We start from the raw sequence: 18,320 nt of genomic DNA on the forward strand, positions 1-18,320 counted from the left end.
GGGTTTGTTTCTTGTTGGGTGCTAATGAATTTTACCAGATCACCAGTCTTTTGTCTGTTCCCTCAGGTATTAGTTATTTTGTTACTCTCCAGTGCTGTTAACAGCTGTACTCCCGTTCTCCAGGTGTTTACTCTGAATAGGATAATTTTTTTAAATATTTTATTTCAGCTCGTTTTCACCCTAGTACTCATTGGACGAAAAGGCGAATTCTATAATTATCAAGCACTGTTCAGTTACCAATACTGTCATTTGCTGGTGTCACGAATGTTGATATCTGTAATTACCATGAATGTTCTGAGAATGTAGCTCCTTTACAGCTTATTTCAGTGTTTTCTGTGTAGTTCACACTTTTTTACACATTTTAAAATACTGTACCGTAGTTGTTTAATTTTCTGTGATTTAAAGTAGCTAGAGTTATTAATTCAAATTTTGGAGTAAGTGCAAGTTTGCTTTATTCCTTTTTTTCTCTCTCTAAAATACAGAAAAAATTAGATGTTCAAAAAACTCTTTAGATACTAATTTTTTTTACTTTAGTAGATAAAGTTCTAAACATCGTTTTTCTTCAAAATTTGCACCATTGTATTGTCTCTCTTCAAAATCTGCACCATATTATAACCATTGTAACCATCTAGTACGAGACCATTTTTTTCTCTCTCTCTTCTTATCTTGACTGAAATATGATAAGGTGCCAGTGAGAAACAATTGGGAAATAGTAATGTGCATCCTTTTCGTATCTTTTATGTATAATTGCCATTGTTCTTGAAATGTTTGAACTTACTGATGTATGACAGGCTCTAGTTTCAGCAATTTTTACAATGCCATATGATTTCCATTCGTTTTGTTTTGTCTTATGTTAACATGCTTGCTTTTTCATGTGCTGTATTTTGAGAAAATGTTGTGTAATTTTGTTGTATTTCCATTATTTCTCATTACTTTGCAATAATTAGCTAATCCTTGAAAATTCATCTCCCTGTCTAAATACAGTATAAACGAGATGACCCAAGAATTTCAGCTTAATGGTGTCAATATTTATGAAGCTACACTGCGTTTCAGTAGAATATCTTAATAAAGAGTATGCTTCAATTTCCTAAAATAAATTTTGTTTAGTCAAAAGAGAATCGATGAGCTTGAACAGGAGTTGATGAGCTATAGGGGAATATTTCTGGAATGCAAAATATTTCTTGCATTCTGTAACAATGAAGAGAACATGTAATTTGTATAGCCTAGCATTTATTATTTTTTCACAAACACATCAAAGTACCTAAGCACTTAAATTATAAAAGCAATCTCATCCAGATATATGGAATGCACTTGTATAGAATAATATATCATTCAATAACCTACTATTTTACATCACATGAGGTTAAGTCTGCCTGCCATGTCCTCATATTTGATTAATATCACAACTACAGCCATCACAACTACTACCATTATATCACGTTAAAAATGAACATCTTAGCACATTGACAAACATAAATACTTACAAAATATAAAACATATCCATCAGCTTAAAAGTTTTAAAATTAAGATAAATAACAGATAGCTTATAGTGCACAGCGATTTAATTTTTCTAAATTCACCTTCAAAATATGGACACTATAAGTTTTGTATGTATCAACAACAAATAAGGAAATTGTTGCTACTGACCTAATTGTAACTTTAGCCGCAGTAGAGCTATCCCAATCATTTAAACTTGCATATGGTTTTTCTTTTACTATTTATGTTACAAGGAAATGTACATAAAGATGTAAACTTTACCCTTTAAGCTTTATACCCAAAAAATATATACTGCAACAGGAAAAATTCTTGGGTCTGGTACCATTCAGAATTAGCATAGCTTACATGAAGCAAAACTTTAAATGTGTAAAGCAAATCTGGAAGTGTAATAATTATGCTTGCAGAAATTACTCAAAATCAGTCAATTATCAAAATAAAAAAATACAACAAAAAATGTTAACAACATAAACTGCCATCGTCCGCCAAAGATGTGTTGCATTTGCCCATTAAACTACTAGTACCTAAAACCCAACAACAATATGTAATTTGTAATAAATTGGTTACTACATACACCATCATATTGATTCACTTTTATCATTGGACTGTGATTGTAAAAGCTTCACGCATGTTTATGCCTGGCTTTCGGATAGTCAACTGACTTGCATGGTTGCTGTCACCGTCGATGAAACTCTTCTCCAACTCTCGGGTGCCAAGTGCTGGAATGAAAGACAATAGGTATTAAATCGTCATAATGGTTAAATACCTATACTTACCAGTTACACTATTATGGCATTTTTACATTCTACCATTTAATATATGATGAATTTTGAGATAAAGCTCTTACACTGAATGTTAAGAGTAAATTATATGTTAGTTTAGGTTACGAACTATGTGGAATTGCTTCTAAAAGTACTATTTGGCTTTGAAATTTTGCGTTGCACCAATAGTGCAAAAAAAAAGTTAATGACAGAAAAAGGATTATACTGTATAAGCATCACATTTGGTAGTCTAACCTGACTGCCAAAAAGTTAAACTTTCCTTTGCTACATCTGAGAAAACCCAAGTTGAAAGTAACTCAAAATATAAACAGTAATTTTAAGATATAAAATAGTATGATACCATAAATACCAAAACATACTGAGTATCTGAAAGGAAAAGACCCAAAGTATTCTACACATTAACAGACTAAACATTCACGTTGGCTTGATCATTAAAAAAAACTAAATTAGCTACACTAGAAAATAAAAAAAGCACAAACAACTGCAAAACTTATTCAACTCGATATACCTGGTAAGGTCAACCTTTAACCAAACAGAGCCAACTTTAAAGATAACTAATTTCTTGTTCACTGATTAGCTGAAGTTAATGACACATATTGTCGCTGAACCTTCAAACCTTCAAGGAATGGTGCAAGTCTAATATCAAACTTCAAGTATATCAGAACTACTACCTCTCTGGAACAAGAAAACTACACTTACATATTTCTTTGCAAACGACATCAGACAGTTGGCAATTAAACAGTGGTTCTATGGTTGTCAACAGAGAGAAATTTGCACCAAGCTGAATTACTCTGACCTTCCCCATTCTTCAACTATGCTGCCCTAAAATGGAAAATTGCCGTATCTGCAAAATTTTTGAAATTGAGATATGCTACCTCCTGGGCTCGGGAAACACTAATACACGTTACTGCAGTTTCAGAATGATTCTTCAATGCTTTCCAAGAGTATTTAGGGGGTTCGAATTGCAGTATCTGCAAAATCAGTAGTACGGGAAGGGAGTACCTACCATTTTTCTTAGTTTTGTATTTTTTCAGATACTGCAGTTTTCCATTTCAGGGCAGTATGGGTGTAATCATCTCATTTTTCACTTTCTTATAATACTTATTCTTAATCATAGTCTCCCTCTAGGTTACTTTACTTCATTTATTTTTGTTTCTCTAAATCTCCAAAATTGAAATTTCATGTTCTGTTACAAACAGAACATTGTTAACTACAATCTGTTGTATACCACATTTTACCTTTGGCAATTCTGTGGAGTGTTCACATGCCAATACATTAACCAAACGTCTTACGAATCCTCTTTATTGCATCACCTGTATTGCTTAATCCTGCAATTTACTCGGTACTCAGAAAAACCAAAAATAGAAAGAAAAAACTTACAACTGCTCTTGAGGATCACTTTGGATGGCTGTTGTTTTAGACCCACAATGATTACTCGCTCAAGCCATGAACTTGTGTCGAAGCTTCCATTTGGATCAATTTTTTTGGATGTCAAGACACCATCTGCATAGGAGAATTCCAAGTACAAATACTTTCCCTGAAAGAAAGAAAAAGTTTAGAACACAACACAATTCATACTGCTAAACAAGTAAAACAATTATACTATTTAAATGGAGACATAGTATTACATGAGTAATGTCTTGCTTCAGACACCTATCAAGGATATGGTAGAGCAGGTTAACAATACAGAATATCCGGATATATAACTGGAAACCAATTTGTCAACAAACCACTGGTCATTACTGTCACCAACTTGTTTCCAAAGCATATTTTCTTCCAATGTACGACCGATTCACGTATTTTCATAAAATTGGTTTGGGAATTTTTCCTTTTATATTAAGACTATCAGGCAATGAACTGACTCACTGACTCCCACATAGGGTTTTAGCTTGGTCATACGACAGAAAAATTTCTCAACCCCTCAATATGCCTTATATCTCATAAATGCAACTATAAAATGCACAGATTATCCTGAGTTATCTGAGCAAATATTTGTTTAATTTCTCTCTCTCTCTCTCTCTTTTTGGGGTGGCTCACTGAATGATTTGCTGTGGTCAAATGAAAAAGGAATGCTAGTGAAATGGGGTATTCATGTTCTGTTAGGTTCGACTACTTGGATAGTCGATGTAAGCCTTAGGTCAAGCTTTACATTTTGTTATTACAGGTCTCATAAACAACTCAAGTATTTTAGACTAAAGTAAAAGATCATTTACAGCACTTGAAAAGCAACACTTTTTAACGAATTTTGTAATACTATTTAAAACTAAAGTATTAGGCTTTTATAAAAAAAAACATTGATTATATATAGGAGTATATAATTACTGGATATTTTAATCAATGAGTACATTAATCCACAAAACCTCACTGTACATCATCTGTGCTACCTAATGATACTGTTTCTCCTTCATTCTCTTTTTGTACATATAAAGAGGCATGGGCTTACATGAAGGAGGGCACCGCTCAAAATATAACTACAGTAATATGTTTGCATGAAAAACTTTTCTGTTATAAAAGCAGTTTGCTTCAGCACAACCCAAAGGCATTAACAATAGACAGCAGGACCCAGAAAGGGTCTGAAGATGAAACTGAATCAATGTTCAGGTCTCCTCCATATGCACTTGGTACCTTGACACCACAGTAAGGTTAGAACAAAGTATCTGATAAGTGGGTTCTAGGATGGCTCAAGTTTCTGCAAGACCCACTGAAGAGTTACCGAATCAGGAGGTTGTGGATCAAAATACATATATACATCCTTCCACAGCGAGCCCACAAATTCAATATGACCTGTCAAGACAATCAGACCCAATAAAACGGTTACTTAAAGTAATATTTGTTTCCCCTATTACAGCATCATGTACAGCACTTTCCTCCAAACAACATCCATCCTAACCACCACCTCCCTGACTTTGTTACACCGAAATGTATTTGGACTGAACACCTCACTCAAAAGGTTGTGTTCGGCCCCTGCTTTTTGCTATACACATGTGCGACTTTCAATTGGCTGCAAAGCAGCCCTCGTTGCCACAACTGACTGCACTCCCTTGTAATAAGGTTCAATTTCACAGCCACAACCAGCTTGTCTTGTCATAACGTCACTGCTGCTTCTTCCAGCATATGACCTCCACTTCTCTAACCAGTTTGAGGCCAAAGGTGGTCTCATTGTTCGTTCGTCCTGACCTGGATTAAGCCACCAGTGGTCACATCCCTGGTACCTATACGACTGTACAAAGTTGTGGTTACTACTCTGAAGTCCCCGTAAGGCCTTTTTATTGAGTCCCAACCAGCACACCATAAAACTGAAACACTAATGCATTTCCATCTTCATGTCTGAAAAAGGAACCTATCTGGTCCATCCTGGTTTGGCACCTCCCAAGACTGGACTTCTGTTCATATGAACACTGACTGATTTTTTAAATAATGACATCAATATTTGCTAAATGGTGAATACTGACAAAAATTTTTGCAAAACAGATCAGTAAACCTATTCTAGCTAGCAACCGTAGTAAAATCCTACGTAAAGAACAAGGGTTTGTATTAATGTAGGAACGACTATTCTTTTTGGAAAACCATAAAATAGAAATAATTCAAAATGAAACCACTGCAAGCACAGGCAATTTGGACACATACCTCTTCAATGAAATTCCCAACACTGCATCCAAAGATCATTTAAACTTTAGACTTGGAGCACATGCCTTTCTAGCCAACGGAAGCTTGCCTAATTCAAATTTTCTACAAACCTCACATTTTAGGTACATTTTCTCAGGAGCAATCCTTTCCTCTACGAAGAGACAAATCACATGGGTCCTTCCAACAACACATTCATAATAATGTACCAACCCCAACATGAAGAAAAATGCAGGGTCTTATTACAAATAAAAACATACCTGTCTATAATCAAAGGTGTGTTCATCATCCATATAAAGTGTTCCTTGCGCCTTTCCTTCGATATCTAATGCTACAACCAATGTGTAAGGGTCGTCCCTCATCAACGCTGAGGCACGTCGAACTCTGTCTTTTCGTGGAATTATGCTGCCACCCCTCTGGAAAACTGGAATCTGCAAAATTCATGAGAAATTGTGGGATATAAAGATTAGATACTACAACTGAAGTGTGCAAGGTTTGAGACAATGTTTCCCCTTTAAGAAGAAGGGGGCAGTGTCCCACTTATTGACTATATACTCTCACAACTTATCATGTCACAAACTACAGATTCATTTTTAAAGTTCCAAAGTAACTTGCCTTGTCTCTTGGTGCAGCCACAGTGGCACTACTTGGTCCTGTATACCTAGTCAAATCTTGCACATCATACCAAAGTCCTGGTGGGAAATAAACACTTGCAGAAGTTGCCCCCTGGTCTACAACAGGACGAACTAAGAGTGCCGACCCAATAAGATGTTCATAGTCAATACCAAAGGAGGCTTCGTCCTCAGGGAAATCAACCCAAATTGGCCTCATGGCTGGGGTACCTGTAAAAGGGTAGAAACACAAAAATATTGATTTCTTTTGATACAAAGAGACCAAGTAATGAAAAAAAAAACAGATTTCTTTTGATACAAAGAGACTGAGATTAACAAAAAAACCAATCAAAGTGAAGTTTAGCTCCAGATGACAATAGATTTTAATAAATCTGTTATTTTAAAGATCTTTAGTGAGCTTTAATTCATTTATCAAGCTCCACTGTCAATAACATCTAATTTCACTTCATATCAATTGTAATACCTTATTAACACCACCACACTAAATCAAAACAATTACTGCACACTGGGAGTAACAATTTCTGTTCTATGGGCTTCAATCATAACCCGAAAAAACAGACATTACTTACCTGTGAGTTCATTCTCATAGAAGAGGGTATACCAAAGAGGCAAGTACTGGTATCTCTGGCGTAGAGCACTTCGTATGATGTGCAGGGTTTCTTCATCAAATAACCATGGTTCCCGACGCTTTGTGTCTAAATGAGCATGGGCACGGAAGAATGGTTGGAATGCAGAAGCCTTTCAAGGGATGAGAAAGCAGTTTCAATAAATTTATACATGAAGTGTTACAGTTGATATAGAAATTCTCATTAAAACTGAATGTTGATCCTAAATTAAGTACAACTTGTAACATTGAAATTGTCTTTATCCTATGACACAATCATCTGTCATACATTCTTTTGTCCTTCTCTAAAATTTCATATGGTCAATCATTCAAACAACAGAGGCATATAAGTGCATAAAGTATGACTTAGTTTCCTAGTTTATTTGACTGAACTTTATATTCAATTGACAGTTTGAAAACCCAGATACTTTCTGGAAAACTTAATCAGATAATGAACCAAATACCTCTTCAGTAAGACTTTGTAATACCATACAAATTAATAAAAAAAAAAAAAAAAAAAGCTCACCTGATACCACCGTGACAACAAATAGCTGTCAGGATTGCCGAAGAAGCCGCCAATATCTGCTCCAACATGGGGAATTCCAGTAACAACAAGAGAAAGCAACATAGGAACGGTAATACGCAAGTGATTCCAATCAGCTGTGTTGTCACCAGTCCAAACAGCCGCAGTACGCTGGGTCCCTGCATAATGAGCTCTTGTAAGGATAAATGGTCGCAGACGATTCTCAGAGCGACGTAGGTGTCCTTCATATGTGGCTTGGTGCTAAAATGAAAAAACAAAATGAGTCACGTGAGAACTTAATATGAAAATGAGAATGACTTTTTTTCCATGCTTTGAAAGTTATGAACTTGCAGAGAATTTTCCAAGAGCAGCTTAAACAAAGAACACTGCCATCTATTGACAAAAATGCACACTATAAAGTTCCTATGGGGAAGGGAAATATAGAAAACAGGAATTCATCAAAGAACGAGTTAAACGGGGAGGGTAGAAATAAGTAGGGATATTTTACGAGTACGAATGAGTATTCTTGTGATTGTAAGAAGAATACATAGTAGTTAATCACGAGAATACGCGGGATAATCAGGGAAGGAGTTAGAGGATTCAATACTTACAAACAACATGCCATACACATTGTGGACCTCTCTGTGCTCTACGCCTAAACCTGGGTGGATATTATCCTTCTGCATCGTAACCTCTGGGCCATTGAAGACTGATGGTTCATTCATGTCGTTCCACGTAAAAGTATCTAAGGTTGAGCCCTGAAACAGATTCACAGTTCCAGCACTGTTGATGTTATAAAAAGTCTAAGATATGAAATTCCCAAAGATTCTACAATATAGTAACAAGTACATTTACCAATTACCTCAATACCCATACAAGTAGTGCCCGAATTACAACAGATAAAGTTCACTATTAGGAATGCCAATACATGATTAGCTCTTTTCTTTATGGAGTAATTTAAACAATACTGTATATGACTAGCTCTTTTTCTTTGCGGAGTACTTTTTAAATAACCAGTACCTGCACAAACATTCCACCAGACCACCACTTGAAGAGCTAGGGCACCTGGACAGCAAGAACTTTATTGTATTGTACATGTGGCTATTCTATACTTTTTTTCCATTGGGAATACCCACGTAGAGGTTTCTTACCTTGAAGCGATCTAACATATATGTATCACTGTAAAAGTTAGCTGCCTCTGGATTAGTGAAATCTAAGTATGCTGAGGAACCAGGCCAACACCACCCTATAAAAAAATAGCAAAACAATAAATACTTATTCCTATCCTACTGCTTTCAGTAAAACTTATAATATACTGAAAATTGTTTCATAGTTTTTATTTCAATAAATATGGGTGAACAGAAAAGCCTAGCATCCACAACTTTTACTTCGAATTAAACAAGCATTAGAAGTTAGATTGGGAGGAGCGCTCTCAGCCTTGTCAGTAATACAGCCTAGCTTAACTGCCGTGTACCTAGAAATTCTCAACTTTAACTTGACATGGAGCAAATGATAAAACAAGGAATTTTTTGATAAAAGGGGTCAAATATTATATGAAATTGAATGTTACCCTGGTATACACAATGAATACAAAGAAATTCTCTCCCTTTTTTCGCCAATGTATTTGGCTACTGTCATTTCTATTTTATGTGTTGCTGTGATTAACAAGTTGCAGTGGATTTGGAATGATTTATCATGTCTTGGAAGCCTAAAAAGCTAAAATATATACTATGCACCAAGACCACCATTAGTCTAACTGAAGCCATGTATGAAACCGACAAACCAGCTCTGATTTACTTAAAATATGTAACTTAAAGACAGACTTGGCGACAGATCTCATTTATCATCCAGAGACTGCCTGTATACGCTACTGAAGAAGAAATTTGTAATCTTTCACGGTGCAAAAAAGATTTCATAATCCTCTATTGCATTTATGGAATGATTTACGCTAACTGAATTTCTGTTCTCAAATAATTTCAACACGTTATTTTGACTATATTATTTTGTTGTTTGCATTTCTAACCATGCATACAATTATTCAGCATTATACCACAAAAAGGAACTCTACACTAGTGATATGAGGAAATTACTCTAAACTCTAATATAGGGGTTTTAAATCTCTCTGCCAACCAGACCTCACAGATTTAAATATCTGACTGAAATAGGCCTTAAATACACTATACCTGTATAATGAATAACCTTTTTTTTTTTTTTTTTGGTATTAAACTATCATTTCATTTTGTTATTAAACTGCCAGGGCCAAATCCAGACCAGCTGGTAAAAATTATGCAGATAAATTTCAAATTTCCCAAATTAAGTAAAATTGCCTGGATATCTGCACTCAACTTTCACATAAAACATCAAACAATTTCCAGACACCTGAACACGACAGTTATCACCACTGTTCTCAGAAATGAGCATAAACAATACCCCAGGAAAACATAAGTCTGCTTAATTGTTGACTAATACGAATTCAACCATCTTTAAAATGGTATAGAAATGAGTCAATAAAAAAAAAATACGATGTACTCTGGTGGTTTAAATTCACTAACTACCACATGATACTTCTCAAGGTGTCCTTTTATATTTTCTGCTTACCGTCAAACTCTGCTCCATCCTTGGTATGCACAAACAAGTCTCGATCATGACACTCCTTGTAAAAGAAGTAGTTGCTGTCTCTCTTGATGTGAGGATCAATAATCGCCACCAGTTTGCGACCTCGGGCTGTCAGGTTGGCCGTCATTTCCAGAGGATGAGGGAATTTGTGGGTGTCCCATGTGAAGTACCTTACAAATTAATTGTTCAAGTAAGTCTCCAGCTTTATTTGAAACAACTAACAGCTGAGAAACACCTATTGATACAGCAAAACAATAGGAATGTTACAAATATTGTTTGCCAGTGTTAAAATACCCTTCTCTGCACTCAAAGTGATGAAAAAACTTGATACACAAACACAAGACTGACTGCTAACATCAGACTCGAAGCAATTATACGTCAGTAAATACAGAATTACACTCATCTTCCATCTAACTGATTTATATCTTTAAAGACATTAAATAAAGTAATTTAGATCTAATCAACAACTATGATATATGAGTTCACCAAAAAAATTATTGTCCCTAATGTATACATCTTCATTTTTCACTATGATATTAAATAGTTAATGCTAAAAGGTATTCTCTCAAAATTACTATATATTTTCCTTCTAGTCAACGACCACAATCTCCCACCATTTTTTAATCATTATATAAAACCCAATGAACTTTATAATTTCCTAAAAAAGTAAAACAAGAAAGCTACACTTTCTGGGTTTTTGGGAGCCCTCAACCTACACAATTAAAATCTGTTAATCTGTTACCGGTCACAACTTACTTACCTTCTGCCATCTGTATATTCAATGTCCAGCCACATGACATCTAAAGGCAGGTCGTATTTGTCAAAGTTTTCGTGTACTTGACGGACATCCTCTTCGTCATTATAGTTCCAGCGGCACTGATGATAGCTCAGACTGAAAAGCTGTAAAAGAAAGAGATTTTATATACTGAACATCAAGCTCAATTTATATAAATCTCATAATCATATGAGTCATTAAAATGGTGAAAAAATCCATACTCATGTTAAGTGTAACCATTTTAGTTATTTAAAAATGTCTTCTAGGTATTTTACAATATTCAGTGCCTCAAGGACTCAAGGTCTACAGTGCTTTGGTTACCTTCTAGTTGTATATTTTCTTGACTTCACTTTTTCTGGATCATAGATCCCTCTTACTTTCAACTCTTTATTTTTTCCTTCTGCGGACACACTTGTTGTAGCCATTAGCAGTTCAAATTCTGTGTTAATAGAAAACAAGTGCCTCAGATGGTGGCTATACTAGCAACCAATACATCCGGGAAATGGATGAACTCATTTGCTTTGACTTTCTTAGAGGAAAGCTTAATGCAATGCACTTTATATTGAGAATTTTGAAAGCAGCATTGTGGTCTTTTAAAACTGCTCAAGTATTTAATATATGTCCAATCCCTGGATGTTGCCTATTTGTGTTGGGGATTTCCAAAGTATCTGGTCTTTGGGCAATGTTTTCTCTGTTGCAAATTGGGCATTACAGCCATTTACTAGAGGTGATTGGGTCTAACAGCCATTTACTAGAGGTGATTGGGTCTAATGTTTTTTTTATTTTTTTTGACATTTCTGCTACTTCCCTGTCCCAAAAAGCCTATCAAAATGCATCCTGGTAGGATCTAGCCTGAAATTTTTGTTTTTTCTGCTCAAGTTTTTTTTTTTTGCATGGCCAAAGTAAGTAAACAATTTTTCAGTTGTCTCTTTGGGTGCATCCATACTAATGTTCTTTGCCATTGCCTGGTCATTTCCTTCATGTAAACCAATTCTTTGCATAACTTCCCCTAGGATAGACTCCTGCTCTCCAGTAAGGGCCTATCTGGGAAGAAACTACTGCTCTACAAAATCCACCTAAATATCCACTTGGATCTCAGTAGCTTATGAGATTGGGTCCAACACTGAAAAACAGAGGTTCAACCTTGCCTGGACAAATCAGCTACAGCACTCAAAATCTACTGGTAATCAGACATGCCCACCATCAAGCCTTACTCTCCTTTCTGTTCCAAGAGTAATCCAAACCATATTTGATGGCACACTAAGTTCATCTACCAATGAACAATCCCAACAAACTGTTTTCTGATGGTCCACCTGCAGTAACTAGGGGCTGGTAGTCTGAAGGATTATTGTATACTAAAGCAAATGGTCCTTGAAAAATCAATTTAAAACTAATTTATAAACAGAAAACTGTGAAATGTAATGTTTTTCTTTTAAAACAGCTAGTAAATCAGTTGTCTTAGAGATGAGGTACACAGTGTGAGTTACAATTACCGGTGGAAGGGGGTTGTTGCCAGTGATCTCTCCATACTGCCTGAAGACATCTGTAGGCCTTGGTCCAAGCATGACAAACAAATCGATTATCCCCGATTCAGAAAACCAATGCGTTGAGACTTGAGGAGGGTCTGAGTCGCCACCAGAGAAAAACCCAGTTATAGATGACACTACATTGGTGTCTGGCAATTTCTGTAAAGCAAAAGTAATTACAGTTAAAATCACAATCAAAGGCATGGCCATAATTATTCAACATATTCATAAATACTAACAGATGTAATTAGCTGCAAACAATTCACATTCTAATATCGACTGACTTGATTACAGCACAAGGTCAGTGAAAAACATATTTATGAAAGTTCTGAAATATTTTATCACAACACAAAATGATCTGTGCACACTATTTGCAAACTTGAATTCAAACACTTCCAACGGACTGTTCACATACTTAACTATCCTCTTCTAAAACAATAAACTAGCCTGCCACTTTCAGACCAAAATACTCAAGAACAAATGTGAAGTTTCTTACCTTGATATCAATCCATGTTTCTGCAGCATTATGCCAAAAAATACCAACTGACTGTTGTGCAGTATGAGACACCATTACAGGAACAGACCCGTACAAGGCCATGGGATTATCCACTTCATATTCAAAGACATCCAGGTTATACAATCGATATGGGTCTGTGGATCTGAAGCACACAGGAATAAAATGTCTCAATGAATCTATAGCATAAATTAGCTACACAGAATATGAGAAGTGACTAAGATTTAAATAAAACTAAAAAAATTATTAATTAGCTACTTTGCTGAAACTGACATTTTCTTACTTAAGAAACTTGACATCTAAACACTTTTAATGCTGTACTGAGCAGCTCAGTAAGTGATAACAACAAAAAACAAAATATCTTCATCACAGCCTAACTTTTCAAAGTGCTGATATTCTGTATATTTCACAGACATCTTGCTTTACAAAATATACAAGTTCTCCTTTGAAAAGACTTTAATATACAGAAATGGAGCTAGAAGTCATATGGAAAAACCAGAGGGATCAGCAACTGACAGGAAAGAGAAAAATATACAAATTAAGTTCACAGTAACAATGTGATATTCAGCTTGGAATGCCCTGACTTACTTAGATTAGTGTCAAGAACTCTCACAAGAACACAAAAGATTAGATATGCAACTAAACACTACTATGAATTCACACTGGTACCAGCTTAAAAGTTCTCATGTTGTTTCCTCAGAGGGAATGACTCTGTAAGCTCGAGAATACCACACACTTACGTTGTTTCTTTCAAAGAAAAAGAATCGGCGTGCTCAGGAATACCATACACATGTTTGGAATTAACAAACGATATGTCCATTCCAACAGATGAAGGACCATTGGGTTTCGAGTCTGTGTGGCCTTTGAACGTCTCTTCCCAAAGGCCGTCCTTGTCGTCCTCATCATCCAGCAACGTATTCGGTTGCTCCTCCCCATCCTGAGGAGGATTTTCACTGGAAAAAAAAATTATTAGTTTCATTAATTCATTATTCTTATTTACCTATTATCAAAAAATGACAATGCTTTTGTTTTCCTGGAAGACAGACAAAGTAAAATTCCTGCCAACCTAAAAAAAGTATTCCTTAAAACAAAATACTATACAGTATTTATGAAAGCAAATTCAACATACATAAAAAAAACTAAGAGAGTAACATATAACCAATACTGCAACAATGGGTGACTTACTTTTCTACTTTGTTCCTGTACTGTTCAAACTTCAGAAGGCCACGGGCATTGGTGCTGACAACTAGTTGTCCATGGCTGTACAGATCTATCTTTAACGGACTAGCTTGGAGAACAACTTGGCTTGTACCAAATTTCAATGTAAATCCATTTGATGACTTATCCAGCACTTCAAATCTGAAAAATTCACAAGTATAATGTTGTTAATATTTCCCTGACATAAGATAATGTATCTGTTAGTGCTCCAATACAAAGAATCTTTACTCATTTTCATGGCTAGACTGGATACATAAGTATCCCATTATTGTGCACAGAACATAAATTCATCACATACTGTATCTAAAAGGTCAGTGCTATGCTCATGTCTTTATGTCAATTTAAAACTCAATAACAAAGCAATGATTTGTAAAAATTATTTGTCTAAAATTACATACTCTCAAAAATTTAATATAGTACACATTCATGTTTTTATTGTTTCTGACATAAAACTATTGAGTACAAAATACCTTTCAACATGACTTCAGGGAGCTGACAGTCTCCAAACTACCACGTATGAAAGTATGAAAGGGTACATAAATTACTTGAGTGATTTAAGTGTCTTATCCACCTACAAGACCAAACATAAAATCTTAACGGAAAATTAACTCACTTTTCAGGACTCAGACTTCCAACCACGGCAAATGGCTCCTCAAAGCGTGGTTTGATAGGATTTTTTTCATTAATCTTGATGCGTATGGTGGAATCTTTAATGGGATATAGTTCCAAGACAAATAAACCTTTGTTCTTTTCATTTACAACATCTCCAACAACACCAGCATCAGACACTTTCATGCTATCAATTTGAAAGTTGTAAGGACTCTCTCCCGGTTTCAAGGCACGATGACGTCTGTAAGAGATTACGACACACTTTAAATATAAAAATCATATTTTTTACACATTAAACAGTATTTAAAATCACACTGCCTTCTGACAAACTGTTATTTGCCGTACACTTCACTTTCTATCACCTTCCGTAGACAACAAAAACTAGGGAATCCCAGGCATAAAAATAAAAAAACTCAAAGGTAATATAATGAGACTGTGATAAGAATGAGATTTTAAATATTGGCTGTATATACTTACAACTAGCAATTAGACAGCTTCCACACACTGAATATAAAATATGCAAAATGCAACTAGAATATCACAAAAATTTTGAAATTTAAAATTTAGGTAAATTTTAATCAAATGTGCACTTACCGACAAAAACTACTTTGCTGGCATGATTTAAAGTTATTACGGTCCACAGCAAACGTGGAGAGTATTAAGGCAGTGAAGACTGCCAGTCTGAAAACAAAAAAGAAAAAAACATTAAAATTGCAAATTTTGTTGAGCTTACATCCTTCAATAAACATGGCATAAAGCATCAACTACATACCAACAATATAATAAATCATGATAAATACTTTGAAAACCCCTGAATGTTGGAACATTTTATGGAGGATAACATTATATCAAATGCACAATTACGACAGAAATACCAAGGCCATCACTAGCAATAACAAACGGCCTTCATCGAAAAGTACTGGTCTCTCACATCCAACATCGATTCCTACTCCTTTTACTAATGGAATACTCTCATGTTTTACTCATCTATATTTTCTACTTAGTATTGCAAAATCTTTCCCTTGGAATACACTGGTGTATTGCCCTTTATCCATTTCTAATCCCATCTTATCCTCTATACTTATAGTTTTTAATTTAATCAAGGGCCATCCTAACCCAATCAGATGTCACAATCCCCACTGGTTTCTGTCTCATCGACATTCTCCTCAAGCTCATTTTTAGGTTCGTCACTTGGAAGAATCTCATAATTCTATTACAGTACGTCTGTAACCCTTCACTGAAGGCCCTATCCTATAATGATATTACTGTATTCTTCTATGAGTATACAGGAAATTTTTGCACTCGACAATAAAGCACACACACACACACACACACACACAATGAACCTCCTTATGCTGTTATATAAAGATACTTTTTATGATTAAGTCTTTGATGCAACCAATGAGAAGAGCAATGCTTTCCATTAGTATTTATTTTATCAAATATAAGTGAAAAATTATCTTTACATTTCTAATATGTTTCACACAAATGTGTCTTATAAACTTAGGATGTTTAAAAAATAATGGTTCTTGTTTACAACTAATTTACATACTAGATGATCTCAGCCTCATACATAACTATTTTTGAGAACATGGGGACATGATAGCCGTACAAATGACAAACAACAAATGAAGAGTATTGTGTGAACAGCCTCTTTGATTTCAACGTCAAAATAACGTATACATACAAGACATATGAAAACAAACTATGTACTAGCCTGGATCATCACTAAATGGTGTTACAGCTCACCTAAAACACATGAGAGACATCAATAAAACCTTTGTTTCAAGCAACACAAACATTTTTGCGACTCCCACACAAACTGGAACTAAACTCCACTACATTCAAAGAAACCAACTTTGAATTCGTATTACTGTATTGTTTTTCCCAATTGATACCCAGTCAGTGAAACATAATGGGCTTCTAAAAGCATTATATATTCAACAGAACTGCTAATTTAAATTCAGACTGTCATGTCCAAAGAGTAAGTAAATAAAGGTGTGCGTGCTTGTAATTTATCCATTAAGGAGAAACCTCAGTATGAAACCAATTCATAAAACTGACATGCTCTAAAACAGCCTAATTAAAAAATAATGGTCATGATTGATCTCATACAATGTAGTTCAAATTATCTGTGTAGTCCTAATACAGTAGATAACTTATTTGTACGGCAACAAAATTAACTCTGTCCTTAAGCTTCAGGAATGAAGGGAGAACCATTTCAACTTGGAAAGCTGTAATATCAATACTGAGGTTATATTCTTCTCTCTGCCAACCACATTCCCAGGTAACTGCATAAAAAATAGAAAGTTTTATTCAAAAACTTACATATATATATGACTAAAAATAAACTTCATTCATGTATATTTTACTAGTGTATCTTTCGAGCCCTCTCGGATCATTTCAGATTTCTCTGGCACCCACGGGAAACAGGTAGGCTAGACTATACGGGGACCTGTAGAAATTAACAAGGCAAGTACTGTCAATAATTTCCCTTCAAAGTCAGGCTGACAGACTGAATTTTTTGTCAATCTGAATTCCAAAGACACAGCTTGGTGTAGGCAATACCTAATCCAGTGACCAAGGTTAGGTTAACTTAGTATCTCGGTAAATACTACTGCCACCCTAGGTTAGGCTGTTACGATATAGGGTATCCTCGCAAATACTAAGATAATGGCACACTTTTAAATAATGGTTCCATTTCTATCCCAAAACCTAATTGATTTTAAACAGTCTTTCCTGTGAGAATTTGCAATGGAAATATCTATATCGCAAGACAAGGTTATAAGCTGTAATTACCATTCCTACTGGAATACTTTACAAATATTTAAACTGAATTAAAACTACGAGAATGAGGAAATACACGTAACCTTAAATACAAGGTAAAAAAAACTACAAATTGCCTTATATGAAAGTGCATTAATCATCGCCCATCTTGGGCTTATTAAATATACTAAAAACCTATTAAAAGGAAAGGGTCTTAGGCATTTAAAAATTCATACTTTCACTCATATTCATCATTCAGTGAGATATAAATAACTGAAAAGATAAATCAGTGATCGTCAGATCGGCCTTTTATGGATTACGAATGTGCACAGTCACCTACGTGCTGGCCTTGGCCTCGCAGGCAACTACGCCGTAATTACGCCATTTCAGTAATTAATAATTACTCCTAAGCTTATATATCTCGTCCACTTCCATTACGTAATCCCTGTACAGTAAATAAATAAGTTTTATATACCTCGCGTGCATAATTAACACACCGGAATTCGGTACAGTACCTTCTTAACGTGGCCATGTTGGTGTTGTTGTTAAATGGAGCTCTCCCATTGGTCGACGGTTTGTTGTCACTCAATGGAGGGTTGTGATTGGTCGCCAGACGTTTGCCGATGGGGAGAGAGAG

At 35.2% G+C, this 18,320-nt stretch overlaps 1 protein-coding gene across 2 annotated transcripts; it reads right to left on the minus strand.

The window, feature by feature from the left end:
* Positions 1-1,210: 1,210 nt before the first annotated feature.
* GCS2alpha (glucosidase 2 subunit alpha) lies at positions 1,211-18,320 on the minus strand. 2 transcript variants are annotated; one of them, XM_067117104.1, is made up of 17 exons: positions 18,199-18,320; positions 15,512-15,598; positions 14,922-15,158; positions 14,276-14,449; positions 13,831-14,043; positions 13,073-13,235; positions 12,544-12,735; positions 11,036-11,175; positions 10,258-10,445; positions 8,811-8,905; positions 8,271-8,417; positions 7,663-7,920; positions 7,102-7,270; positions 6,516-6,742; positions 6,161-6,331; positions 3,657-3,813; positions 1,211-2,213 (listed from the first exon to the last, which is right to left on the minus strand). In XM_067117104.1, exons 1-17 carry the CDS (start codon positions 18,213-18,215, stop codon positions 2,092-2,094), a joined length of 2,757 nt encoding a protein of 918 aa, XP_066973205.1. In that variant the 5' UTR covers positions 18,216-18,320; the 3' UTR covers positions 1,211-2,091. The 2 variants fall into 2 exon arrangements, with proteins under 2 accessions (XP_066973205.1, XP_066973212.1); XM_067117111.1 differs by having other exon boundaries at positions 18,159-18,208.

The sequence above is a fragment of the Macrobrachium rosenbergii genome, chromosome 2 (genome assembly GCF_040412425.1).
Source record: "Macrobrachium rosenbergii isolate ZJJX-2024 chromosome 2, ASM4041242v1, whole genome shotgun sequence".
Classification (NCBI taxonomy): Eukaryota; Metazoa; Arthropoda; class Malacostraca; order Decapoda; family Palaemonidae; genus Macrobrachium; species Macrobrachium rosenbergii.